General features: G+C 53.0%; 9 protein-coding genes across 9 annotated transcripts; 6 read left to right on the top strand and 3 right to left on the bottom strand.

The window, feature by feature from the left end:
- Window positions 1-3,669, bottom strand: SEPMUDRAFT_148709 (uncharacterized protein). The gene is made up of 3 exons (XM_016905098.1): window positions 2,066-3,669; window positions 519-1,962; window positions 1-320 (listed from the first exon to the last, which is right to left on the bottom strand). Exons 1-2 carry the CDS (start codon window positions 3,568-3,570, stop codon window positions 1,845-1,847), a joined length of 1,623 nt encoding a protein of 540 aa, XP_016761518.1. The 5' UTR covers window positions 3,571-3,669; the 3' UTR covers window positions 1-320; window positions 519-1,844.
- Window positions 466-1,289, top strand: SEPMUDRAFT_116438 (uncharacterized protein; the record flags this gene model as incomplete). Its single annotated transcript, XM_016901256.1, has 2 exons — window positions 466-471; window positions 540-1,289. The coding sequence occupies 2 exons, from the start codon at window positions 466-468 to the stop codon at window positions 1,287-1,289; spliced, it is 756 nt and encodes a 251-aa protein (XP_016761519.1).
- Window positions 3,670-4,885: 1,216 nt separating the features above from the next.
- Window positions 4,886-11,724, top strand: SEPMUDRAFT_155712 (uncharacterized protein). Its single transcript, XM_016907637.1, has one exon. It carries the CDS (start codon window positions 5,058-5,060, stop codon window positions 10,950-10,952), a length of 5,895 nt encoding a protein of 1,964 aa, XP_016761517.1. The 5' UTR covers window positions 4,886-5,057; the 3' UTR covers window positions 10,953-11,724.
- A 31-nt stretch (window positions 11,725-11,755) lies between these two features.
- On the top strand, window positions 11,756-13,662 carry SEPMUDRAFT_155711 (uncharacterized protein; the record flags this gene model as incomplete). The annotated part of the gene is made up of 1 exon (XM_016907636.1): window positions 11,756-13,662. The coding sequence occupies exon 1, from the start codon at window positions 11,818-11,820 to the stop codon at window positions 13,660-13,662; it is 1,845 nt and encodes a 614-aa protein (XP_016761516.1). The 5' UTR covers window positions 11,756-11,817.
- A 312-nt stretch (window positions 13,663-13,974) lies between these two features.
- Window positions 13,975-15,403, top strand: SEPMUDRAFT_132701 (L domain-like protein). Its single transcript, XM_016902511.1, has 2 exons — window positions 13,975-15,234; window positions 15,285-15,403. Exons 1-2 carry the CDS (start codon window positions 14,049-14,051, stop codon window positions 15,302-15,304), a joined length of 1,206 nt encoding a protein of 401 aa, XP_016761515.1. The 5' UTR covers window positions 13,975-14,048; the 3' UTR covers window positions 15,305-15,403.
- Window positions 15,404-15,804: 401 nt separating this feature from the next.
- Window positions 15,805-17,435, top strand: SEPMUDRAFT_132700 (uncharacterized protein; the record flags this gene model as incomplete). The annotated part of the gene is made up of 1 exon (XM_016902510.1): window positions 15,805-17,435. The coding sequence occupies one exon, from the start codon at window positions 15,805-15,807 to the stop codon at window positions 17,236-17,238; it is 1,434 nt and encodes a 477-aa protein (XP_016761514.1). The 3' UTR covers window positions 17,239-17,435.
- A 546-nt stretch (window positions 17,436-17,981) lies between these two features.
- SEPMUDRAFT_132699 (DUF1769-domain-containing protein) lies at window positions 17,982-20,149 on the bottom strand (the record flags this gene model as incomplete). The annotated part of the gene is made up of 2 exons (XM_016902509.1): window positions 19,553-20,149; window positions 17,982-19,490 (listed from the first exon to the last, which is right to left on the bottom strand). Exon 2 carries the CDS (start codon window positions 19,284-19,286, stop codon window positions 17,982-17,984), a length of 1,305 nt encoding a protein of 434 aa, XP_016761513.1. The 5' UTR covers window positions 19,287-19,490; window positions 19,553-20,149.
- SEPMUDRAFT_155708 (uncharacterized protein) lies at window positions 19,423-20,149 on the bottom strand. Its single transcript, XM_016907634.1, has 2 exons — window positions 19,553-20,149; window positions 19,423-19,490 (listed from the first exon to the last, which is right to left on the bottom strand). Exon 1 carries the CDS (start codon window positions 20,069-20,071, stop codon window positions 19,856-19,858), a length of 216 nt encoding a protein of 71 aa, XP_016761512.1. The 5' UTR covers window positions 20,072-20,149; the 3' UTR covers window positions 19,423-19,490; window positions 19,553-19,855.
- A 1,766-nt stretch (window positions 20,150-21,915) lies between these two features.
- On the top strand, window positions 21,916-24,959 carry SEPMUDRAFT_125191 (uncharacterized protein; the record flags this gene model as incomplete). The annotated part of the gene is made up of 3 exons (XM_016901960.1): window positions 21,916-22,521; window positions 22,600-22,980; window positions 23,059-24,959. Coding segments are annotated over exons 1-3 (611 nt in total), but the record flags the coding sequence as incomplete, so codon positions are not given.
- Between the last annotated feature and the right edge of the window lie 20 nt (window positions 24,960-24,979).

Raw genomic sequence — 24,979 nt, 5'->3', positions numbered from 1 at the left:
ACACACACACACACACACACACACACACACACACACACACACACACACACACACACACACACACAACTCTTCGAGACCTATTCCACACCAGTTCACCCAATGCTTCGGCAACGACAACATCATCGAGTACATGTACATACAGTACAGGAGCTTGGACTCCCGACGTACTTTTTCGCTTTGAGATGATGATGGCTGCTTTTGGGTTCAATTGACATCCGCGGTCCGTTCCTTCGTACAGTTTTGGCGATTTTGGGAACCAGGGTCACGCAACAGCACTAGCTTCGCTTCTGTTCCCTATCCATGATCGTTATACTGTAATACTGCAGGGTGATCAGCGACCTGTGCTTACTTTGCCTAATTTTGGGTGCCATTTTTGTGTTGCCGAACTCTGCTTTCTGCCTTTGATCATTCCGCACTGCACAATCCCAGCACAATCCCGTCCTCTCCCAACACAATATATTACACATGCAGGTCTTGAGAGGCATGATTTGGTGCAAGCCGTTCTGAATAATACTTACTGACACTCTTGCTCTGAGTAGGATCATGCATCTTCAGATTCGAACGTAGATGCAACTGGTGCTGTGCAGCCTCTCAACATTCCGCCATCGAGGGCGCGAAGAACACTTGCTGCTCGACTAGCACAGCGAAATCAGGACAAACCATCAAATGACGATCCTGATGCAGCCGATGCATCCGCCCTCGAAGTCGCTTCCGATCTCCCTGAAGAACCTTGGGAACTATCCAACATGGCACAGGCGCAAGATCCAGAGGGTCTGCAGATCACTGGTCTGAGAACGGTTTCTGGAGCCAGCCACCTTTCCCGAGGAAGTCGCAGCAAATTCTCCGGACTATTCAGTAGTAGTGATGATTCGGACAATGATGATGACGATGACGATGATGACGACGATGATAATGACGATTCCAGTCTCGACGAAGACGAAGCCGGCCGAGACCACACTTTGACGCGAGAAGGCGGTGAATACGAGGACGAGAGCCCCAGTGCACCCCGTCGTCGCCGGTCCATTCGGCGACCCAATACGACGGAAGCTGCGGTGCGAAGACCCTTGGATGACGGGGATACTTCTTCGTCGTCAGAGGATCTGGAAATCAGCGATTTACCGGATGATCTGCCGGATAGTCTGGAGAGAAAACTCGTCTTGGAAGCGGCGGCACAAGGAGGTCCTTTTGCAGATCCGCCCAGCGGGTTTGGAGATGGTGGCATCGATGACGACGACGATAGTAGCGAGGATGAGTTGGTGGAGATTCGATCGGTCAGGAGGCCGAGCTAGGGGTTGGGGTCTGAGAGGCGTAGTAGTGATGGTGCTCGTTCGCAGTCTCTGGGGAACTCCAGGCTGAATAGATAAGGAAGGGTCAGTTTTGGGAGTGGACGGGTCTGACCGGGTGTTTGATCACTGGAGACCAGTATGTGTGTTTGTGTGTGGTGCGGTGTGTCAGAAGGGAACTCAGCAAGTGCTCGTGACGGCAGTGGGTTAGCAGCGGATGCGGAACTTGTAGCATCACGCTTTTCCCCTCCTTTTCTTTTTATATGGTGTCCGAAATGAAGGCATGAGGGATGATGGCATGAGCCGTCGATATTCTGGGACAGATGACATGGAAGGGGGTGCGGCTTGCTATGTATTATTTTTTGTTTTTGCTTTCCCTTTCGTTTGGCTCAGTAGTGCAAGATACCATTGAATTTGATTTTTTGAGTTCTGTCGATTTCCAGTCTTTGGTGATAGATTGGTCTCGCACGGGTCTCAACAAACGTATCCGGTATATCGCTCCACTTCTGCTGTCGTGGTGTCCTCATCGTCGCAAGCCGCTGTTCTTCGTCTCCAGCATTATTATATCGCAGGTGCTTGCCACGCTTCCCTCCGAATCTTGAGCAAATTACTTTGCTTGTGCGGAAAGGAGATTTCTCGTTCTTTGTAGAATCCCACGTCTTCGCAATACTTTTTGATCCTGTTCAATCATGTTAGCTGGCTCGCACGCACAACGCGAGCTCGATCAATCAGCACGGCGCCATGTGCCGCCTTCCACACACATGGTGCTGCTGGAGACTCACTTTTCATTATCCACTCTCGGCTCCATCATCACCACGTTGGTTCTCGAATCTCCGATGAAACAAAGGTGCACCAAAGCGCTCATCCAGACTTTGAATCGGTGTTGCCCTCGAAACTCTTGCTCTCCCACGAGTACGTGTAGGCCACGATCGAAATCATCTACTGCTCCGCCGAGGTAGCTTGCCAGTCTGTCTTCTTTCACCCAGTAGATCTCAAAGTATCCAAAAGGTTTCCCATCGAAACATCCTATCACGGGAATGGAGTGTTTGGAGAGTAGACCATTTTTCAAGAACTCTTCCTGGTGATGCTGAGCACCTTGTTCACCCCAGCTGTGGGATACACGAGGGTCATTCATCCACTTGTGAAGCAGTTCGACATCGGTCATATTGGTTGTTTCACGAGCTTCGCCTGTTGTCAGTGATGCGTCGGGAGCTGCTTGTGAAAATGGGCCCGGATATGTGATGGGGCGTTTGCTCAGTGAGGCGACTCGGAATGTGAGGTATTGGCCTAGGCTGGGAATATAGCGAATATAGAAGGTTTCGCCTTGTCGAGGGGGCTTGGGACGTATGGGATGTCTGCAGTTGTTCGTGAAGCCATATTGAACTGGCGGAGGAGGATAGTATGTTGGTAGATGTGATGCAGAGTGGAAGGGGCCTGGAGGTCCGGCACGGGCCATGCTAGTGGACTGTGAAGCGGCGGCTTCTCGCAGGTTGCTGCCACCGTCGGTGTCATGTGTCTTGCTGTTTCGGCTTGGGCTGGAGGGCCGGCTGCCATTGGGGCTGATTGCGGGATAGCTCGTCTGCAAAGGAGTCAAGGTGAAGAGATATATGCGGGGATCCATCTGCCAAAACGTCCTTCTCGAGACGAACATCTTGTTCCAGTTCTCGGTCAAGGTGCTGAGCCCGTCCATGGGATCCAGGCCTACCGAAGAGTCCTCTGAAGCGACCAGGCCCATTCGCTCCAGCTTGGGCAAGACGTGCTTGCTCTTGAAGATGCCTTCCTTGTTGATATAGATCCTCCACTCGCCCTGAGGCTTGCCGGCGTCGGGCGTGGCGTGCGAAGCAGCCGTCCGCAGCTGTGGCTCCGGCTCTTGCTGGTGGAAGTACCAATACAGAGTCGCCCACAGCATCATGGCAATCTGCCGCGTGGGACTCGTCGGCGGGCGGAACTCACTCGAGGCGGGATTGGAGATGGACGATATGTATAGATGGTCATTCTTGAGGCTCGGCCGCCTAAAACGATGGATGCCCTGTTTCCTCGACTCTGTCTCTGCCCGTGGAGTCGCATCGGGGTTGACAGTGCCGTCCGCACCTCGCTCCGGCTCTTGCTCACGGTCGTCGTCGTCATCATCGTGCCCGTCGTGCTCGCTGTTCAGAATGATGGTCCAGCCGGGCGGGAAGACATTGTGGTGTTGGCTCAAGTCATTCGACCTGAAGTACAGGCCGCCAAACACAGGCGTGACATTCAGTGTCTGGCCATTGGGGAGATGCACCTGGTTTGGAGCCATGTTGTCGACCGACTGGTTTCCGTTGCCTGCTTCCGGTAAGGGACGTGATGATCACTCAAATATGGAGTCAAAGTGACAACTCATATTCTAGGAGGTACCTTACCTCCCTTGGGGAACGAACATGCGGGCCCAGACATACATTAGGTCAGTACCTGTAGGTACATGTAATAATGATTCGTAAAGCGACATCATCATCGCTCATGACTAAGCACATAGAGCAGCCCACTTGCTCTTTTGGGATAAGAGCCTCGGAGGTCGGAGGTCGGAGCCTCGGAGGCAGCCGTGCAGGTGAACTACCTCCGTACCTCCAACCAGACGAACTTAGGAAGGCAGCACTGTTCTCGAGGTATTCGTGATGCTTACTACCAGGTAGGTAGTATTCTACTTCTGCTTCTTCCTCTGTTCAACCATCTTCCTAGCCCAGCCACCCAACTCTCTCTCTCTCTCTCTCTCTCTCTCTCTCTCTCTCTCTCTCTCTCCTCGCTATATGCCCGCATGGCATGGCGTGGGTTGGCTTGGCAGACGGAAGCCCTCGGCTATGGCAGTGCAGTCGTTCGACCGACCCCCTCGAATATCACCTACCGTCGGCTCGTCCTAATTGCATCAATATACTCATGCAACAAGTTGTTGGGTCCACGGGGGCAACGCACAGCAGACCGACCAGATGGACCAGAAGGACCGGAATCACTGCTACCGAATCTATGTATCTTAGGAGGTATTGAAGTAGGAGGTACCGCGGAGGGCAGCCCCCTGCTGAAACAGTCTGACCAGAATAGCATGCTACCTCCTAGTTCTATCCGTCAAGTGAAGTTTAATCAATTGCAATGATCGACACCCGGACTTCCACTTCCACTTCTTCTTCTTCTTCTTTTTCTTCTCCCTCGTGCCACCTAGCTCCTAGTGATCCCCTTCAGCCCTTTTGCGCGCATCCTCGCACTAGTCAACCCTAAGGTAGATTGCCTTCCCTGCCAGTGATTCTATTCTTGTTCCATGCTGTGTCGCTTTCACTCATCACCCCATGAGGGACGACTCTCCCCTAGTAGGTACACGCGGGAGACCACAGTGCGAGGTACATGCATCTCTCTGTACCTATGGTGGGAAGCCTGTAGGCACCCGACCTGACTTTTCGTCTTGCGGGCGATAGACTCGAAGACTACCGTTGAGATGAACTGCTGGCCCCCGCTGGCCCAATCATCATCCTCATCATCATCATCATCCTCATCATCACTATCATCACCATCGTCACCATCATCACCATCATCACAATACGACCGGACCTGTGCAGTGTGCTGCTCACTCCCAGTCATCAGCAGTAGCAGCAGCAGCAGCAGCAGGGAGCGAGGGAGGGGGGAGGGATTGTGGAAGCACAGGCCATAAAATTGCAAAAAACGGATTCCCGTACCTCTGGTTCTCTGAAAAGAGCATCCTGGCTCGCAGCAGAAGTTAATCTGCTGTACCACTCTGTGTATGCCACCCCTTCGCGTGGGATGTTTGACAAGGCGCGCCGTCCGCATCAGCGGGCGAGCTCCAAATCGACATACATCGCTGCTACCACCGCCACGCGCCCCGTCCATGACCCAGCACCCATCTCGCCCTTGCAGATGACCTTCGACTTCGAGCTGCCCCCATCGCCATTCGAGCCCACCACTCCCAACACCGCAACCTCGTCTGCGCGGCAGCTGAGCGATGGATGGCCGGCCCCGAGTAATAGCAAGAGCGATAGCGCGACGCGCATCACGTCAGGAGAGTCGCGGGAGGCGGGCTGGCAGGCTGGCGAGAGCGTAGGCCGCGAGGCTGTTGACAGTGCGGGAGGAGTCGCAGCAGCAGAAGAAGGAGGAGAAGGAAGAGGAAAACAGAATACATTGTTGGTCAGAAAACAGTCTGTAATGAGCCATCGATTGAGCACCAATTTTGCATTCGACGATCTCGCGCCCATGCCACTTCCCGACACATCTATGTCTCGCACGAAGGACGAAAGGCCCAAAACCGCACATGGCAGTCACAGCGATGATCCAATCAGCGGTATGAAGATGGAGGCCTCGCTCTTCCCAATGCGCTCCGATACACCCGTCTTGTCCCAGATACCGTCGCCGCCACTGCCGTCGATGAATCGATCCTTCATTGACAGCCGAGACAAGCCATACAGTAGTCAGCCTCCGAAGTCGTTCGCGACGCTCAAGGGGAACCATAGCTCGCCCAACCTCCCAGGCGCCAATGGGAAAACACCCGTGTCAGTTTCGCGAGGGCCGGCTCCGATCTATAGCAACAGAGCCCTCGTTCCACAAGCCAGCCTCCAGGAGCTCGCCCAGAGTTCAAAGTACAGCGGATCCACGGCTCGCCCCAGCACTCACTCGTCCAGTAGAACGGCCGTGTATCCTGGTGCGTCGACGACGATAGGAATGCCATATGGCGCGACAGCAGATTCATACCCGTTGCCGCAGCACGTCAAAACACGCCCCAAGACATTGGGGGTCACCTCCAGTGTTGCGGGTGTCATCGTACCGACTCATCATACGAGCTCCAAGACCACCTCCAAATCGGATTCGCGCAAGTCGGTGGTTTCGAAAAAGAAAGGCCGTCTGCTCAATCCCATGCTGCTGCTCCAGCGGCGGCGAAGCTCTCAAGACCCGGATGCTGTGGAAGCGGAAAGAGCCGATCGTGAAGCTCAAGCGCAAGCGCTCGCGAGGCAAAGGGATGTTCTGGCGTCTGGCGTCAAGATTCCGCCTCCTGACTTTGATCCAAGAATCAAAGGCAAGCTTGTGCATGACTTCAGCGCACCGAGGGAGAAGCGACATACATTCGACGAAAACGACATGCCTTCACCGCCGACTATGCAGCAGAGCTTCGGCAATGCACAGCCCTCGTCGCCAGCAACTTTTCCACCACGGCATGCGTCTCTGGTCAATCGTGGAAACAGGAGTCCAAAGGAGGGCCAACGTCGAAGTACGCACACTCCAATCTTTGTAGAGAACTTGGACGAGAACCCCGAATCATCGAAACGAGTCAGCTCCATACACGCAGAAAATCTAGAAAACAAGGAATTCTTGCAACGGGCATCAAAGCACTCCACCGCAACAGCACATTCGCAAGAAAGCGCGATATTGCCCCCATTTGCTCGCCGTAGCCAGATGCTCGACCCTCTACAAGCAAGCTACTTCCAAGACGAAGATTCTAAGCGTTCAAGTGACCCCTCGAGTCATAAGGGATACAGCTCCCCTCCGAGCAATGGCGGCGAGATCAGCCCAGTCACTGCTCGCAGTAGTGGACATATTGCCATCAGTCCTATTTCCGCAGGTCCGACCAGCCCCTATGGCTCCCGACCAGTCTCGCATCTGAATCCCGCATTGGCCGACTCAAACGCCAGCAAGCTCTCGGCTAATGACAGCTGGCGTAAGCCTGCAACCGAGAAGACATTGTGGCCACATTCAATTGCGCTTACTGCTCCTCCACAGAACAACTCAATTACAGAGGGTTCGGGAGACAATTTGCCCGTTGAGGCTACTAACAGTATATCTGATGTGCAGAAACCACAATACCCTGTGCGTGGTGCCTCAATAACGACCCCTCGCAGTCCCGGGGCGCCTGAGACATTGGGAGCGTTGAAATTGGAGGCCAATACTGCATCTCCCTCGACACAGTCCGTGCTAGACAGGACGGTAGACTTCTCCGCCCCTGAACAGTCACCAAGATTGATGCAGGATGCAGCTACATTCCACACACAACAAGCACAGCTCAAAATGGTCGAGAAGAGAGCCTCTGCTGCTGGCCACTCACGGAGAAGTGCAGCCGTCCCTAAGAAGAACGCCAGTAATGCAAGCAGATTCTCGTTCCAATTTGGTGGCGAGAGTGCCGCCCAAGAACAAGCGCTCGAAGAGAAACATCGCAAGATTGTGTCTCGGGAGATCACCGATCCGATTGTGCGGGCCACAAGTCCTGACGAAGACGACGATAACTACTTCGACGAGGACGCAATGGACGACATGGACGAGCTCGAAATGCAAGCATCGTCTTTCGAACAACCACGGCCGATGCTGCATCCTCAATCGAAGCTGGGCACCATTTCTAATGCAGGCACGTCACAAAGCTCGCAATATCTTCAGCAAGCTCGTCAAGCTTTGCAACAACCCGACAGTGATGGAGAATCGTTGTACGACGATGAAGTTCCGCAAATTACAGATGAGAAGGATCTGCCATATGCAGAACACCCAGCGTTTCGCGCCCACTCTGCGATGGGTGGCAACTCTCGTCACAACTCAATGATGACAGATACACCTGACGGCTATTGGCGGGACAGCACAATCGATTCGTACATGCGAGACTCCTACAACCCGGCTGCGGCGCAGAGTCGCGTGTCGCGAATGAACCCTGCCCTTGGATCTTCCGGACTCAATGCTGGCCACTCACAGGACTACTTGGGCGCACTCGACAGAGACAGTCAACGATGTTCGCGTCCACAACCGCCTAACTTGGGAGTTTCCGGTCAATCACAAGCCTTTTTGGCCACGACAACGTCAGCAAAGCCAATGCTACCACATCGAGACAGTGGCAATAGCGAACGGAATCGTGCGGTCAGCGGCTTCAGCTTCAGCACTCTGGGGGCGACGCCGAGCTCTGAACAGGTCGATCCCCTGGACCAAGTGCACGAAGCATCGAAGGTCGTCGGTGGACAGGGTCAGTCCGCTGTTGACGATGACAGGCCGCATGCAAGTACAGGTAGTCTTGATATGCAAACGCTGTCCTCCCAAACCACTCCAAAGCTTGCTAGTGCCCAAGACGATCCGCAATCATCGACGAGCACAAATCGTTGGCAGATCTCCTCGACAGGGGATGCGAACCAGCCAGGTTGGCAAAGAGATAATTCTGCGCTTGCCGATAGGTTCAGCTCACCCAGCAATAAAGTCAATCGAAATACTTCTGAAGCGGGCACCTTCAACCCTCTGTCCACAGTTAGCGATACGGGTTTCGAATATTCAGCTCGTGGAGCGAACCCCCCCTCACCGGGCAAAGGACAGTATGATGGCGGTACTGCTGGGCCGCGGATAAGTAAAGGCGAGAGCGACCTGCAGCGAATTGGCAGTCCTTCGACCAAGACGCGCAAGAATAGCTCGCCACCGCCGAATACATCTGGTCTCGGCTTGAGTAACTTCACAGCTTTCGACTTCGGACCGTCACTGACCAGCACAACTCTGGCCTCCACTGTCGCGGATGCGAGTTCCTCTGCAGGTCAACCGCACAATGTCTTGAATGCTAATTCCCCGCGAGAAGATGGGCGGCGCCCCGTGAGCCATACTGCGAATGCCACACAGAAGTCAAATGTAACGGCGGTCCCGTGCACCGATCGTGACAGCCAGAGTGGTGTAGTCCCAGACCCACGTGGCAGGCAGATAGTCCCAGCCTCCTCTCCGCCAATACATTTGAAGAAGGCATCTATCGCAACGACTAGTCCCGTGCCACCGTGGAAGAAATCTCCGGAAACTCCACAGCAAGGCATTGGCAGCCCAAGTGTTGCCACTACTTCTCATAGAGAGCAGAGCGAGTTCGTCAATGCGGCGAGGCCCCCCAGCAGCAACAATGCCAACACAATGCCGCCAGCCGCGGGTATGGATGTCATCGGCAAGTCTTTTGCCAAGGAATCGTCGGAAAGCGATTCTCACGATGGGAAGAAGGGCTTTCACGATGGTCAAGATGATATGTACTTCGATGATGGCAATTTTGGTGAAGACTTCGATGACGGCATCCCCGCCGCGAGCGGCTTCGACGAGGACGCTTTCGACGACGATAATTTCTTGTATAGACCCAACGCTAATTTTAACGGTCCTCAGGGATACGGCCACCGACAAAAGAACAGCATTTTGTCACTGGAAAGCATGGGCAGTGACGGGCCATACCCATCCTTCGCAGTGCCTAATGCCAGCAAAGCGCTCGCGAGAAACTCCCAACTGATGCTAGAAGACTTGCCGATACAGGCACCTGTGGATCCGAAGTACATTCCACAGCGAAACCCGTCCGAAGATGCGAAAAGGCTGGGCTTAAGCGATAAAGCGCCGCCTGTTCCCGTGTCTGAGGGCAACCCGGAAGCCCTGTTGCGCATGCAAAACAGCCTGCAAAAGTACCATGCGGCACTGGCAGAAGCTGCCAATCGAGCAGCGAGTGAAGGTCGATTTTATCGTCAGCCTAGTGTTGCTTCGACCATTGCAAGCTCGGTCAACAAGCCTAACCACGTTGTGACCCATCTCGCCGTAGATGCGCACAGCATGCGAGACGACGCGAGTATGTACTCACAGAATGAAGATGGCGGCGAGATTCACATGCCTTTCGGCAATGGCAAGAGCGCAGTGGATCGCAGCGATACCCAGCTGAGCCACCTATCGCAAGCCCCAGAATATAGTCCTCGCAAGATGAGCTTCGATTTTGGATTTGATCAATCTGCCATCAGTGACTTTGGCGGGTACGAGGACGAGGACGATGATCTGGTAGCTGCTGCAAATGCTGAGGTGCTAGCCAGCGACGACGAAGGCTTCTATGGACAGGAATTTGAGTTCTATGGTCGTCCTAGGGCAAACTCGATCGAAGCTCAAGCGTTCAATGGTGGTTTCTTTGGACCCGATGGCGATGATGGTTTGCAAAGAAACAAGAGCTCCCGGGAGCCCAATCTGACGCCCATTACCGAACGGTCGGAGTTCAGTACGCGGAACAGTTTTGTGGCTGGCATGGCAGGCTTTGGACCACCAAGCGCTGGTGGGTATGGACATCCCTCACCAGCAATGTCCCGCTTGCCTATTACTCCGCTCGTAGAACACGACGTCATCTCGTTTGACGAATTGCGAAGATTGCGAGCACAGACGTTCGGTGGGAGCAGAAGGAGTGACAAAAGCAGCTCGAATCGCTCGAGTCAGCATTCCCTCAGCCTGCTGAGTCCGACGATCGATACCAGTGTCGGGAACAGTGCAGGGCAAGGATACGTTGGCAACTACTCTGCGCAGTATGGCTCCAATCCCGGCAGTGGCGATGCCAGCATTCCTCCCGGCGCGAAGCCTCTGCCGTTGGACGCAGGATTCAATTTCCACGACAGTCCGCAGTCGGCCACGTCCAGCAATGGCAATTCTTTTGCCCTGGATATTGACGCCACTCCCAAGAGAAACACGAATAGCGTGACCGAGCCCGTCACGGCCAAGAAGGCACCGCCCAGGATGATGAGTCCGACCAGGCCGAAGAGCTCACACTCGAGGAGCGGGTCTGCAGCAGATAGCATCACCTATGTCCAAGAGCCAGACTCGGAGGGTAGCGGTAGACCGCGATGGGTGCTGGAGAGGAGGAGAACGAGTGAAGCAGGACAATTGGAGCTGGTAGGAAGAGAATTTGTGCAGGGAGGATGGATATGATGACTAAAGTAATACCTAACTATAATTGCGAGAAATGTTTCCGCCTGTCCTACTTGACTGACGAAGGTGTGCATGGATGCCAATGAGGTGAACAGGACTGGACTGGCTGTGATATACATATACATATATGTATATGTCTGGGATTGAGCGAGGAGTTTCGGCGGCAGTGCTCTACAGCATTGCGTGTGAGATATCAGCATACCAGCCTTGGCGACTTGGGGAGGATTTCGAGCTACATAATTCTGGGGTTGCTACGAATGACAAGTCGATGGTGTAAAGTACGCCAAGTATTCTTTCTTTGCAGGCTGAGAAATTGGCGTAAGCGAGTGGAAGGAGGAAGTAGGTTGATGATTGCGACGAATATGATGTGCCAGGTACAGGTAGGTGAGAACACCTCCGACTTGAGTGTCAAGGCTCCACGAGCCACTCCAACATACCTATTGTAGGCAGACTGGGCTACGCGACGCGACGTACCGGAACATTGCGGCGAACATACCAAAAGTCAATGTATTGATGATGGGATGCTGGAAAATGGAAGAAACGTGGTAGACCGCGAAAGCTTGGCGTGGTCGAGCCAGACTTACTCCCACGCTCCATCCATATCAGACTTTTGTGATGGAGCTGACATCGGCACGCTTCCCAGTGGACCACCAGAAGAACACTGCCCTTGGCGCCCTCCAAACCGTCCTAGTGTACAGTCATCAACAATGGATTCAAACACCGGGGAGCCCGACACCCCCCCTCTCTCTCTCTCTCGCACACACACACACAAATCCACGATTTCCCTCTTTGTCGACCGACCACGAGGACTCACGCTATGGACAATCGCTCGCTGATGCATAGCACGAGATCATCCTGCTAGAACATGAGCCCGTCAGATGTTGCCAACAAAGATGCTACTCCCTGGAACATATTGGAGGTGCTCGAACTGGTCAACGAGGACACGAAGGACATCACCTGCGTTGCTGAGTGGGACGATGTTACGGGAAGATCATTCCGATGCGAGCGGGAGATTGAGCAGGACAAGCAAGTGCAGGCATGGAAGCAGTTGCTGGATCTCCCCTGGGGTAGCAAAGACTCATCGGAATGGAGAGCCGCGCTGATGGATGCTGCGACCCTGCTCAGTTGCAGTATGCATGGCAGTGTGGTCCAGATCAACAGTGTAGCTATGGCATGGGCATCGATCGCCGTGCTTCACACCCACAAAGCTCGGGGCGATCAGCTGCTGCTAGGTCATGGCGAGTCTGCCACAAGCAAGGTCGTGGAAGGAAGCAAACAGTTGTTGAGACCTCGCCGGGCGACCACGGCGTCCCGACCGCGAGCTCTGATCGGCCTGAGGAGTGCTCGATCATTCAAATTGGGAGCCAGCAGACAATCCCGACATGGCTCTGGCAACAGTGGAAGCGACAAACCATCGCGCAAAGACTCCGCAACCGACTCCAGAAAATCGGCATCAGATGGACGCAACGACAACCAGCACTACCAAGCATGGGTAGAAGACGTGCACAGTGGTGAGCCGGCAATCTTTCAACTCGACGAAGAGGTGCAGACACTTCGTGATGCACTGCTGCGGGACTGTACCTTGGAGCCAAAATCTTCGCAAAGGAGACTGCGATCTCGTAGTGATCCCGAAGTTCACATGGACGATGACATGTATTTTGCCGCCACCACCGCCAAGGGAAACGCTCGAGCACGATCGATGCCCGTAAGGGAGCAGCATACCAGCGCCAAACAGAAACATCCGACTTCTCCTGTCACCGAACGATCGGCCCGCGAAGAGCTTCACAAGGCGGTGCGACACCAAGTTAATCTTCCGTGTCTGAATGAGATGATTGAGCGCGAACATGCTGCGTCAGGCCCGTTTCTAGCGCACCACCACCAACAACAACAACAACAACATAGGTGGCACGTCGACCAAAACTTGCGTCAAGCTACCCATGCAGCAAGAGAGCGCGAGCAACATTCAGCATCAGCATCAGCAGCAGTAGCAGCGGGGTTATTGCAACGCTCTACTGAGCACGAGAAGAAGAATCTCGAAGAAAGAATCCGCTCATTCGTTGAATCAACATCATCATCAGCATTCCCACAAAAAAGCCCCTTTGCCACGCCTCCTCATCCAACAAATGTTAGTAATAGTAGTAGTACTACTACTCGCAACAACAACAATAACAACAATTCCCCGCTGCCACCCGACGAAGAAACAATCCAATCCAGCTGGAAAGCCTACATGCAAGATTGGTTCCAAGTCCTCCAACTTGAACCCGACTGCACCGCCAAAACGCTCTTCTCTACCCTCCCCCGACCTGTCCTCGGTCTGGAGCTGCAACAGCAGTATCGGGAAGATGAGGATCGCTGCTTTACTCCCCAATTCGAACGCGACGTGATGGATTTTTTTCGGAACATGCCATTTGGAGGAGGGGGCGAACAACAAGGTGGACATGCTACTTCTGCGAGTGCGAGTGCGACTACTGCGACTCAGGCTTACAACCACAACAACAATAACCGCGAAATTTATCGTAAAAAACTCAAAGCAGAAGTCTCTCGATGGCATCCGGATAAAATTGCGCAGAGATATGTGTGCTGTGCACAGGATGAGGAGGAGGAGGCTACCAATACCAATACCAGTGGCAGTGGCAAAAAGAAATCTGTCTTGCAGTTGGCGACGAGGGTGACGCAGGTGATTACGACGTTGTTGATTGCGAGAGCATGATTGGCACAGAATGACATCCTCCTTGTTGTGATCTCCAAGGACTGTGCGAAGGCCGAGAGCTGAGATATATAACTACCAAGTATACTAAGGGTAGAGTGATGATATATTTTGTAGGTTCTTATAGATATAGATTTGATTTGAACTTTGGAGGACGTTCCGTGCCAATAAGCCGAACCCGAGCCTCATCATTTCACATGCAATAACTGCTCGGCGGGCCGATGTTCCGTCCCGATGCCCGCTTCCGCCCCACTTTCAACTCTATTCCTCCTCCACTCTTCCTACCTCCGTACCTCCACTCAGAGAAGAGACCCTGATAATTCCACCTCCGGCATGTACAGTGAACATCGCCTGCCCAAGTCCTGCCTCCAGTCAAGACACTACGCACCATGTCAGATTTAGCCGACACGCCTCATGAGCCAACCTCTGCACAGTCAGTTTTTGCCGAAACTACGAATACCACCAACTCGACCGACGCGCACGACGAACAGAGCCGCAGCTCGACCAACGGCGATTCGTCAGCACCAGCACCAGCACCAGCTTCAGCGTCGACATCACATGCACCCAAGAGCAAGTCAGGCTGGGATGGCAAACTTAGAGTGGCTAAGCAGGCAACTCTGGCGAACCCAGAAGCCATAGAAGATTCGGACTACTCAGACGAGGATGCACCACCTGCGGAACAGATCGAAGCAGACGAAGACCTGCTGGAAGGCGAGGATCCTGATGTTGAGGAGATTGAGCTCCTGCACTCCAAAATCAGTTCGATTGCTGCCCTCCATCTTGAGCGCTTTACCCGTCTCAAGAGGCTATGTCTGCGGCAGAACCAAATCCAGAAGATCGAACTGCCGGATACATGCAGAGGGCTGGAAGAGCTGGAGCTCTACGACAACCTGCTCAAGCACATCGAAAATCTCGAAGAACTCACCGAACTTACGACGCTGGACCTATCGTATAACAAGCTGAAGCACATCAAACGCATCGCCGCGCTCACGAAGCTCGACCATCTCTATTTTGTGCAAAATCGAATATCGAAAATTGAAGGGCTGGAGACGCTCACGAACTTGACCTACCTCGAGCTGGGTGCCAACCGCATAAGAGAGATTGAAGGACTGGAAACATTGACGAAGCTCACAAGTCTATGGTTGGGCCAGAACAAGATTGCAGAGTTGAAGGGATTGGGCACACTATCAAACTTGCGATCACTGAGCATACAAGCGAACCGACTTACGTCGCTGAACGGGATCGAATCCATACCGCAGATTACCGAGCTGTATGTGTCGGACAACAAGATCGAGTCATTGGAGCCAGTGAAAGCATGTACGAGACTTGAGATTCTTGACTTTCAGTCAAACCCTATCCGCTCACTCAAAGGGTTGGAAGATCTGCAGAGTCTCGAGAATGTCTGGGCGAGCAATTGCCAGATTGACAGTTTCCAAGAAGTGGAAAGAGCACTCAAGGATAAAGAGAAGTTGGAGGAGGTCTACTTTGAGGGCAACCCGTTGCAGAGGAGTAACCCAGTGCTGTACAGGAATAAAGTGAGACTGGCTCTGCCTCAAATTACTAAAATCGATGCTGGTAAGTACTTTCTGGGTGATCAAGTGGTGTGTGTACTAATACCTTTCTAGCCTATGTCAAGGCTACTTGAGCAGGAGGGGAATAGCAGTCCAGACGACGACAAACTCGATGAGATGATACTCGGGTTAAATCCTGCGCGCCTTCTTCGGCCACAGGATGCATAGTCTACATGATACCATATAATTAATGTATTCACCATGTCCGTGCATGCAGTCCTTATTCAAGCCGTTTCCTGCCTGTGTCAAAACCACTGCCGCATATCGTTATTCAGGTTGAATGAAGAGGCAACGCCGAGAAATCATCATGATTTGCGTTTCTTGCCAGGACAACTTGGATAAGTCACAAGATGGAAGTAGGGAGGGCATGGTGCATAAAGGAATGGATGGCTCGGCTTACCTTTTCCGGAATTCCTGACTGTCTTATGATCTTATCAGCTCCAACTCGCTAAGGAAAAAAGCAATCCACAACTGCACCGCGGCTTATAGGCACATTACGCACAACTCGGCATGTCTAGATTGGTATCACCTATCCACAATACTATATTACTCAAATGCGACGACGGTAAATGTAATGGCAAACGGGTATGATTCTGCCCCCTTGCTGTTTCTGACCACTTCGGATGGTGCGGCTCCGACGGGACGCAATGCACGAGCTCAGTCGCGAGCATCAAGTGCGAAGCAGTCGAATCCCGCAGTGGCTCACTATGGCACCTTCAACACCTTTGCTCTGGCTGGGAAACGTAAGAACGTGTTTGAAGCGTCGTCGACGACGACGACGGACTTGAATGATATATGCCGCCCACCGAAGAAGCGGCGGATAGCTCCATCATCATCATCATCGAGAAGCACACGCATTGTTCCCACACCGTGTTCAGGAGGGTCTTCGCGTCCGACACAGCCCCCTGCGATTTACTGGGAGCGCATCAATCATGAGAAGCCTCCACTATGTATCCTGGGAGTGCACCTCTCCTCGGCATGCACTTCGTTACCGCCTCATCTCGATCTGGAGAATGTGTTGAAAGTAGCAGCCTTTCACATCCGACGCAAGGCAGCCCAGCTCCTGGACAACCGGCCAGATCGAACTCTCGATGCACTTCGGTGTCGACAGTGGGGGGCTGTCTCCGCCAAACTCGCTTCTCTCGGCCAAAGTCCATACTTGGATGGGGCCATTGCCTGCGTAGTTTCCAAAGTGCAACAAGTCGTATCCGGAGCAGCCAGCGAAGAACGTGTTTTGGTCTGCTATTCAGACGCACTCCATCTCCTGCGCGCGGCAGTCCAGGATCCTGCAGTCCATGATCGACTAGACATGCTCGCGGCCTCTCAGCTGCTCGCCGTCTACGAGATGTTGGACTCGCCAGACTCGTCCTCGTGGTCGCGACACATTGCTGGCGTGGCTGCCATGGCAAAGCTACAAGGGAGACAACATCGAAATAGCGAAATTACCACCGAACAGGCAGCTCCCATGTTTGTGGAAGCACTTCTGAGCGAAGACGACAGCTACTTTGAAAGTAAGCAGTGGAAGGCTCTGCTGCAGATTTTGACCATCAAACAATCTCTCAACCCTGAAGCTACAGGTGAGACTCTATCTTGCTTCCGAGCACTGCGGACTCTCTTCGCCACTTGCAAAGTCGCCACGAGAGACGAGTTGAAATGGACGGTTCGATTCGACATGCTAGCCAAAGCTCACGAGCTGCGAGCTCACCTCAAAAACGTCGTGGTCCGCAGCGAACATCGTTTCTTAACCCGACAGCAGACGAGCAAAGGCTGCGATGTGCTCGGTCTGTGTCTGGTGAGCATCATGATGCTCGATCGTCTGATTCTGACTCTCCGCCAGACGACTACATGGCAGGGACACAATTTGGAAGTGGATACGCAAGAGTTGTGTACGCAAGTCATCAGGCATGAGCTGAATACTGCCGAGACGTTTCCCGCAAAGGATCTGCTACAGGCATTCCAGCAGCAACATGATTATCCATTGTTGCCGTTGTACGATAATTTGAAGTGAAGGAATTACTTGGCTGTGCTAGAAAGAAGGAAAGAAAAGAAAATATGGTATCTTGGCACAAGATCTCGCATGAGTGAGTGTCGCCCTCGGAAGCGTTGGAGTATAGAGAGACAGGAGAGTTCCTTTTTTTTTTCAACTTGAGCTGTTCACTTCAGCTAGGTATGAAAGGTGATGGGTGACGAGAAAAGTGAGGAAGGAATTTACTATTGTCTAGGTACGGTACCTTTACGATGGAATGGCTTCAACTATCTGGTATGCCTTTGTTACCTTCTCTCTCTCTATCTCTCTCTCTCCTTAGGGCCCAAAACATTCTGCCGATCTAGCCAAGTCGCACGTGCGCGTTGGACTTCTGAAGAGATAGATCCTCACCACCACGCACTCCAGTCGACTTTTCACGTCTTTGGCACTTTTCGATAGCTCTATAAGGTATCGGCTGATTTTACTACGTACTGCCTTTCCCAACAGCTTTCTATTGACTTGGCTGCAGACTGCTGGGGGGGGGGGGGCTTTTCCCTCTCTCTCCTCAGCATTGCAAAACATTATGAAAAGTATCTCGCTCGCGTGCTTGGATATGTTTGTTCAATGGGTGTGTGTCTGGAACCACACAGTAAGTCGTACAGCACAATACGCGCAAGAATCAAAAGGAAAAAAAGGAAACAGCTTGCTTGCAAGCGTAAGACCGACCTATATAGCAAGCAAAGGCTTTCCTCACCACACGGGCCCCTCTTGCGTGCCGTGGTAATTCATGGGCGTGGATCATCGCCTAGTACTCGTCCTTGACGCTTTTGGTTCGTCGACGTCTCTCGCAGCAGTCGGTCGATTTCATCGATGCCATCGTCTGTTGAAGAAGCACTGATTTTCACACGGGAATTCGCTATGGCGTCGTGATCGCCAGGGTGAAGTTGCATCTTTTCTGGAGGTGAAGAAGATTCGTCTTCCCGATTATTCACGGCCTGGTTTTGCGTTTGTTGTTTGCTGGCTGACCCCGATGTCATTTGTTTGTTGTTGCGGCTCTGTCTGTCCTCCTCCTGTTCGGTAGCCTCGTTCACGGGTTCTGAACGAGGTCTACCATTGCATTCCCCATATACCGCGGAAGCTTCTTGCTGCTCTCCCTGTTGGTGATCATGATGATTTCGAACTCCTCCATCATTCTCCAAAGCTTGCCGGAGCTTGTCACCCCATAGTAGCGTGAAATTCACATTAAAGTACACGTTCCCCGTCACTCGGTCCTTGAATACATATCGCAAGCAATGCGTCTTCTCTCCAATGTACTTGATGACTTTGAGACTGAAGCCAGGCAGTTTGAGAGCAAAATTTGCAAAGTCGAGATACGGATTGTAGAAGTCACCTTGGTACAATCTCCCCTTCTTGAAGACCATTCTTTGCCGATTCTCTGCACTCAAGAATAACTTCCTGCGCTTCTCGTTGTCTTCTGGCATCCCGATCTCGTCTCGCATCGTTTTTCCGCTCCCATCAGCGCCGTCAGTGAAGGCGCCCGGCGCGGGGAAATCTGCGTCATCTGCATACTCGTCGCCAATACGCAGTGCGAACCAGCACGATAGTGATGGGCCGTACAGCCATGGCTCGTCCGCGTACACGTCACACGCGAGACCGGGATCGATGAACTCTTTGACGATGCGGAAGGCTGTATTGAAACCGGGTGGCAGTCTATCACGGATGGGATGGTCCAGGTCGTTGCCCCACACGGTATCCACACTCGTCAGATCTTGCTTGGGCACGAAGGAGAAGCCGAGGGAGTATTGATCTTTTTCGTGCAGGGGAGTATCGAAGTAGTCTGATGTTGAAGGCGAAGAGGAAGGAAGTCCACGAAAGCCTCTGACACGAACATTAATCTTGGCTCGGAGGAATTCATTCTCGACGTATGTCGCCTCGCCCGTGTTGACCTGGACGACTTGATGTTGGCTTTGGTCGTAGGAGGGTCCTGCAGTCACCACGAGCTTGTATTGTTCCGTTTCCTCGCGTGTCGCTGCGCTGGAACTGGCCGAGCTGGCGAGACCGGCGACCTTGGACTTGAGTGCGGACGCCATCGACCTCACGATGTTAGCGCCTGGCGTGGAGAGCAGAAGCGGAAATGGGGAAAGTCGGAACGAGATGGGGCATTCGTCAATTACCACATTTGATGTCGTCGTTGGTCCTACTGTACCTAAGGTAAGGTTACAGTACCTAGGTACATGTAGGTGAGTACAGGTACCTGTAGTGGTAGGTGGGGGTGACGCGTTAAGACTGAAAAGCTACCGCCTGAGTTAGCCCTGATGACAGCTTGATATCACATCGACTGGCCTCAGGTACATACAGTATACAATGTATGTAGTTTTAGCGTGTGCTGTACAACAATTCCTTTTTTCTTGTTTTGTTGCCCTCTGCCACGCAAGCAACTTGAACAAGCAGCACCAACCGATGGAAGTGTCAATGCCTGAGCACGTGAGTGTGACGACCCTCAGGTTTCTCCGGCCAGGAGCACTATACGGGCGAGGTACATGTACCTACTCTCCACGTTGACAGCCAACCATTGGCAGGCAATCACGTATGCATTCGTAGGAGCCAGGCGCTCTCATTCTCGGTCGAGAAGGAAGGAGTCGGAGCGCCTATACCATCTTCATAATGTAAGACTGCCGACCGCTAAGAGTGGTTGCGAATCTTGTAATGCCTGGCTTTGGCTTTCACAGGAAAGTTGCTTCTGGGGCATAGCAGGCCGCCGTACTGAACAACACCGCAGTTGCATGTCTACAAGGTTTGCAGCTTCGTTGGCACTGTATATTCGGTGGCTGTACCAACTGATCAGCGGTCGTGACAGAAGCGGAGACAACACCATGAGCGAGCAATCAACGCTCTGTGCGTTGATGATCGAGATGGGAACGAGCTTTTGCTCAAGATGCTGGCTGTATTGCCTCCTAGTCGGGCTGGAGAAAGATCAGTGTACCGCGCGCGCGGCTGTACGAAGCTGTACCGTCCCTATCATGTCCAAACTGAAGACAACTTCAGCTACCTCCTAGCTTGTAGCTGGAAGGCTCACGGCTTAAGTGGCTGGTGATGGGATGCAGGTGCTACAGCTACTTCAAGGAGCAAAGCACTCCACCCTCACGTCGGAGCCCCCAGTGTGACGGGGTCACGCATCCCCACCCCAACTTCCCCAGATTAGGTTGTTCTTGTTGTTGTTGACAACGCAACGCATGTGATCTTGATCGATGCAGGCAAAGCAAGCAAGCAGCCGCATATCTGAGTGTCGGAGATGCCGATCGGTGGCGCAGTCGAATCGTTGCGATCCTCACAGAGTCATCCCCCTCCGGAAGCCGGGCGCAACGGAAAACAGGGCCTAAGAATGCTCATTGCTGCGATAGTTTCTTGTGAGCTCGTCCGCTGTCCCTCGCACATCAAGTGATCAGGGTGAAAGTGCTTGTCGTGGTGACAAAAGCCTTCAACGCCAGGAATGAAGTTTTCGATAGACCAAGTTCGGTTTCCGCTATGCATATGGAAAGATGGACAGGCGGTCTGACCAGCAAAGGATATATAGCCAGTAGTATAAGCGGTCAAGGGATCATCTTGGAGACAGACTCTCGCTTTTGCCCCGAGGCTGAGAGGAGGTGAGAAGGTTGACGTGGGCAGTGGCCAGCCGCAGACAGCAGTGGAGAGGTGTTTGATATGGAGGACCCTGTACGGAGATATTGCCAGCTTCAGTCACGGTCGTGGAGCTCTATCCAGACTTATATTATTACCGCGGCTGGTATAACATCTTGAGTTCAGGAAGGCTACCTCCTACTGTACAACAAGAATGCAAATAACCTAGTTGTGACTCCTGTCAAAGGCTGCTGGGTGCTCGGGAACGAATGTACGTGTTTCGAAACCTGCTCGCTTACACTGATTATTCTAGGAATCCTGGTCAGCATGTTCACAACCGAGACGTCCATCACGAGCACTGCTCAAAGCCAGCCCTCCCGGTTTGACACGCGTCAATCATGCCGTAGTGGTATGCATGTAGCTGACTCTGTTCGAGAAATATTTAGCTTCACGAGAGCCGAGAGCGCGTATGCAAAGTCACTGGACTGCCACCCGTGCCGTAACCGCGTGGCAAAAGCTCGACAATGGACCAGCACTCCAATGGGACCAGCCTTCCAGCCTTCCCATATTCAACTGACAGGTCCAGAGGAGTGCGTACAGCTGGCCGTGACCAGGGGGCTTCTGCTTGTATGTCTGGATGGGCAGTGATGTGTGGCCACTACTCCTCCAATGACAGCTTGACAGCGTCGTTGGTGACGGGTAAGTCGGCAGGGGCATGAGACTAATTGAGTCCATACTCCATAGGGCTGGTTTGCTTTTGTTGGTGTCGATATTCTACGTGTTCTTCGCACGTGAGATCTGAGTGTCGAAGTGGTGGTGGTGGTGGTGGCCAAAGACCGAGTGGTTGCAGCTGCCGTTTCAGGCTCGTCCCGTCCACGACACACGCCGCCAACACCACCACCATGCGGCGGTAGTGGAGGTAGAGCATAAGGTCGTGTCAAATAAAAGGGCAGTTTGGGGCGGACGGGAGCCGCGTGTTTTCGATTGATGCCAATGCCCCATGCCCATGCCGTCCCCGAAGATAGACGCGCCAGCCGTCATCCACAGTTACACAGTGGTCATCTTCTCTCGGCCACGACGCCGACAGCCACGCTGTGGGTGCGTGGCCTGTCGTGGCCTACTAATGGTTGCGGAAGTGCCCGTGAATGACTCGGGAGAGGCCACTTCCACCTATGTACCTGACTTCACATACCTATACCATACACATACCATACATTCCTCCTACCTCATCGTCACTGAGGTGATTGCGCTATGCGCTCCAAGACCTACCTATCCCGTCCCCACCATTGGCAATACCGAGATCTTCAGTTCTCCCTCTAGCTATAGGACGGCTTCGACACAGGCGGCCCATATGCCAGCCGCAGCTGTTTGCGCGTTCCGCATCCTTAGTGGCTTGGTGTTCCTGCTGCGAACCTGATGCTGACGAGTCCACAAAAGGAACGCTCCTTCATCTTTGCACTGCCAAGAAGCTGAGGTTGGTTCAATGTTAAGGTAGGTATAGGTAGGTTCGTCTCTCATATCTTCTCTTCCCAGTGAGAAGGAACTTTCTGGTTAGTCCCATTGTCACTTGTTCATCAAGAAAAGAATCAAAATCCAGTGATACCTGGGTCTTGGGCTCATAATTGCACAACGCTCCAAGAAAGGCGGGAACAGAGTGCCATGATGTTCTCCAAATCACTCCAACCCATGCTCTGCGTTGCAGCGACCCTGGGCATGGTATTAGCACAAACAGCTTGCAACAACAGTCCGGACCTCTGCGATAGAAGTTACTCGAATGTTACATACCTTGGCGCACATAACAGTCCTTTTCTTCGCGACGCCACTACAGGCTTCTCAACTTCTGGCAACCAATTCTACAACACGACGACGCAATTGGCTGCTGGTGTCAGGCTGGTGACGGCGCAAATACATCATCCCAACGATACATCAAGCGCCCTCCATGTATGCCACGCGGACTGCGCCTTGCTCGATGCTGGAACCTTGGAGAGCTGGTTAGCAGAGATCAAGACGTGGATGGACGCCAACACCAACGATGTGGTGACGATTTTGATCGTGAACGGCGCCGGAGCTACTGCTGGCGAAATCAGTGCAGCATATGTCTCCTCTGGCATGCTACCATATGCATATAGTCCGACAAACGAATCTGCGAATAGTGACTGGCCCACCCTGCAGACCCTGATCAGCGCCGGCACACGAGCGATGAACTTTGTAGCCACTCTGGACGACAATACCAATGCGGCTTACCTGATGAACGAGTTCACATACATTTTCGAAAATGACTACGACAACTCTTCGCCAACGGACTTTTCATGCGAGGTCAATCGCCCGACACACCTGGCCAATCAGACTGCGACAGCGATATCCCAGGGATACATGGGCCTCGTAAACCACTTCTTATACGAGAACCAGCTTTTCGGTATGGCTGAGTGACGAAGACTTCTGCTCCGCGTCTTGCATCCTGACTACGTACTGACATTATCTAGGGATCCAATCGCCAAACGAGACTTACTCACCGGTCACAAACTCTCCGTCAAACGGTGTCGGCACACTTGGCTCTGCAGCAGCAGGTTGCACTGCTCTATATGGTAAAGCACCCACCTTTCTCATGGTGGACTTTTTCAACGTTGGCCCAGCGATCGAGGTGGCAGATTCTCTCAATGGGATTACAGCCACCGGCCGAGCGACTGTACCGACGACGAGATTGAGTGAGACTTCGGAGGGAGTGATGGCAAGGCCGAGCATATCGACAGTGTACTTGGGCCTCAGTTTGGCCCTGCTTGGATTCGCTTTGTTGTGAGACAGTGATTCGTCTCATGTAACGTTTTGATGAGTGGTACGACTTGTGATTGAGGTTCGGAAAAGCGGTCGAGTGGATAAATGATGAATCCAGAGTGCTGTGAGCACGTGCGAAGAATCGCATGGCATGTGAGAGCTTGTGCTTGGCGCTGTAACAGACCGCCATATGGCATTAGCAGTCGAGCGTACACATTGTTGCACACGACACGAGCCCGAATACTTCAGGTGCAGGCCATTGTGTTGGAAGTATCACACGAGATTGCACAAAGGTTGGAGTCCAACGCGGCTCGTCGTTCCTTGGGTGTCCTATGAAGTCCAGAGTAAGGCTCCAGGGTCCGGTAGCACCTGTCACTCGAGCAACTTCTCTCATATAGACATCTGCGGATGATATGAGGACGACGTGCCGGCGATGGCTCATTGGATCCCTCATTCTCCCAAGGTTGCGCCTTGCTTGCTTGCGCTCCCTCAATGACAAGGCGTGACGTGGGACAAATGCTGGAAGGGAGGTGGTGTGGTGTCGCTGTTGTCTCACAAGGAACCTGGTACGTACGAGCATCCAGTGCCGCGATGGTGGGAATGCTGCATTGCTGCGAACCAGTCGGGTAGAGAAAGAATGTTGTTTCCTGGTCCTTGGGCTATCCCTCTCTTCCAGGTTGTCACAAGATCAACCCCATCCGAACCAAGATGGCAGAACCCATGTGTCGCGAACCGTACGTGCATCGTGGTTGCAGTTGCATTGCATGGCGCCAAGTGGAGTATATATTAACGCTGTTTTCGTGCCCCAGCGCCGGTCTTGCGCGAAAGGAGAAAACGCACAATCGGGCACTTTGTCGCGACATGCGTTGCGTCTCCCCCGGCCGTCCTTTCTCTGCTGCTGCTGCTGCTGCTGCCCCAGCCCGGGAAGTCGCAGCAAAAGCTGGTTGCAGCAGCAGAGCTGTATTGCATCGTACATGACGTGCAATATATGGGCAGCATCGATAGATTGTCAGGCAGCAAAGCAGAAGTGCGCTTTTCAGCCACATTGGCACACAACATACATGTAGTTGAGCCGTAGTATTCTCGTACCCAGTGCTCTGGAGTTCCAAGGTCCTCTATGCACACCAAAACATAGGTATCGCAGATGCTCGGTCGACATCTTGTTGGTGGAAAGGAGCGCGCAGCGGAATGGACCCAAGTGCTCGTTCACGATAGAAGACCTTGTGTCCAGCATCTCGATTCTCTCGTGACCGGCCATGATGTGTACCAACAACAAGCGACAGACAGAAAGTCGCTCTTCACACGCATGACAAGTGTGATGGCCTGCCACGTTCTCCTCGACAACCCGCCGCAGGGAGACGGTGGAGCAGGTCCCGCAGGAGGTGAGATGGCG

The sequence above is a fragment of the Sphaerulina musiva genome (assembly GCF_000320565.1).
Source record: "Sphaerulina musiva SO2202 unplaced genomic scaffold SEPMUscaffold_4, whole genome shotgun sequence".
Lineage (NCBI taxonomy): Eukaryota > Fungi > Ascomycota > Dothideomycetes > Mycosphaerellales > Mycosphaerellaceae > Sphaerulina > Sphaerulina musiva.
The sequence above is the reverse complement of the archived record's forward strand: the minus strand, read 5'-3'. Positions and strand labels throughout refer to the sequence as shown.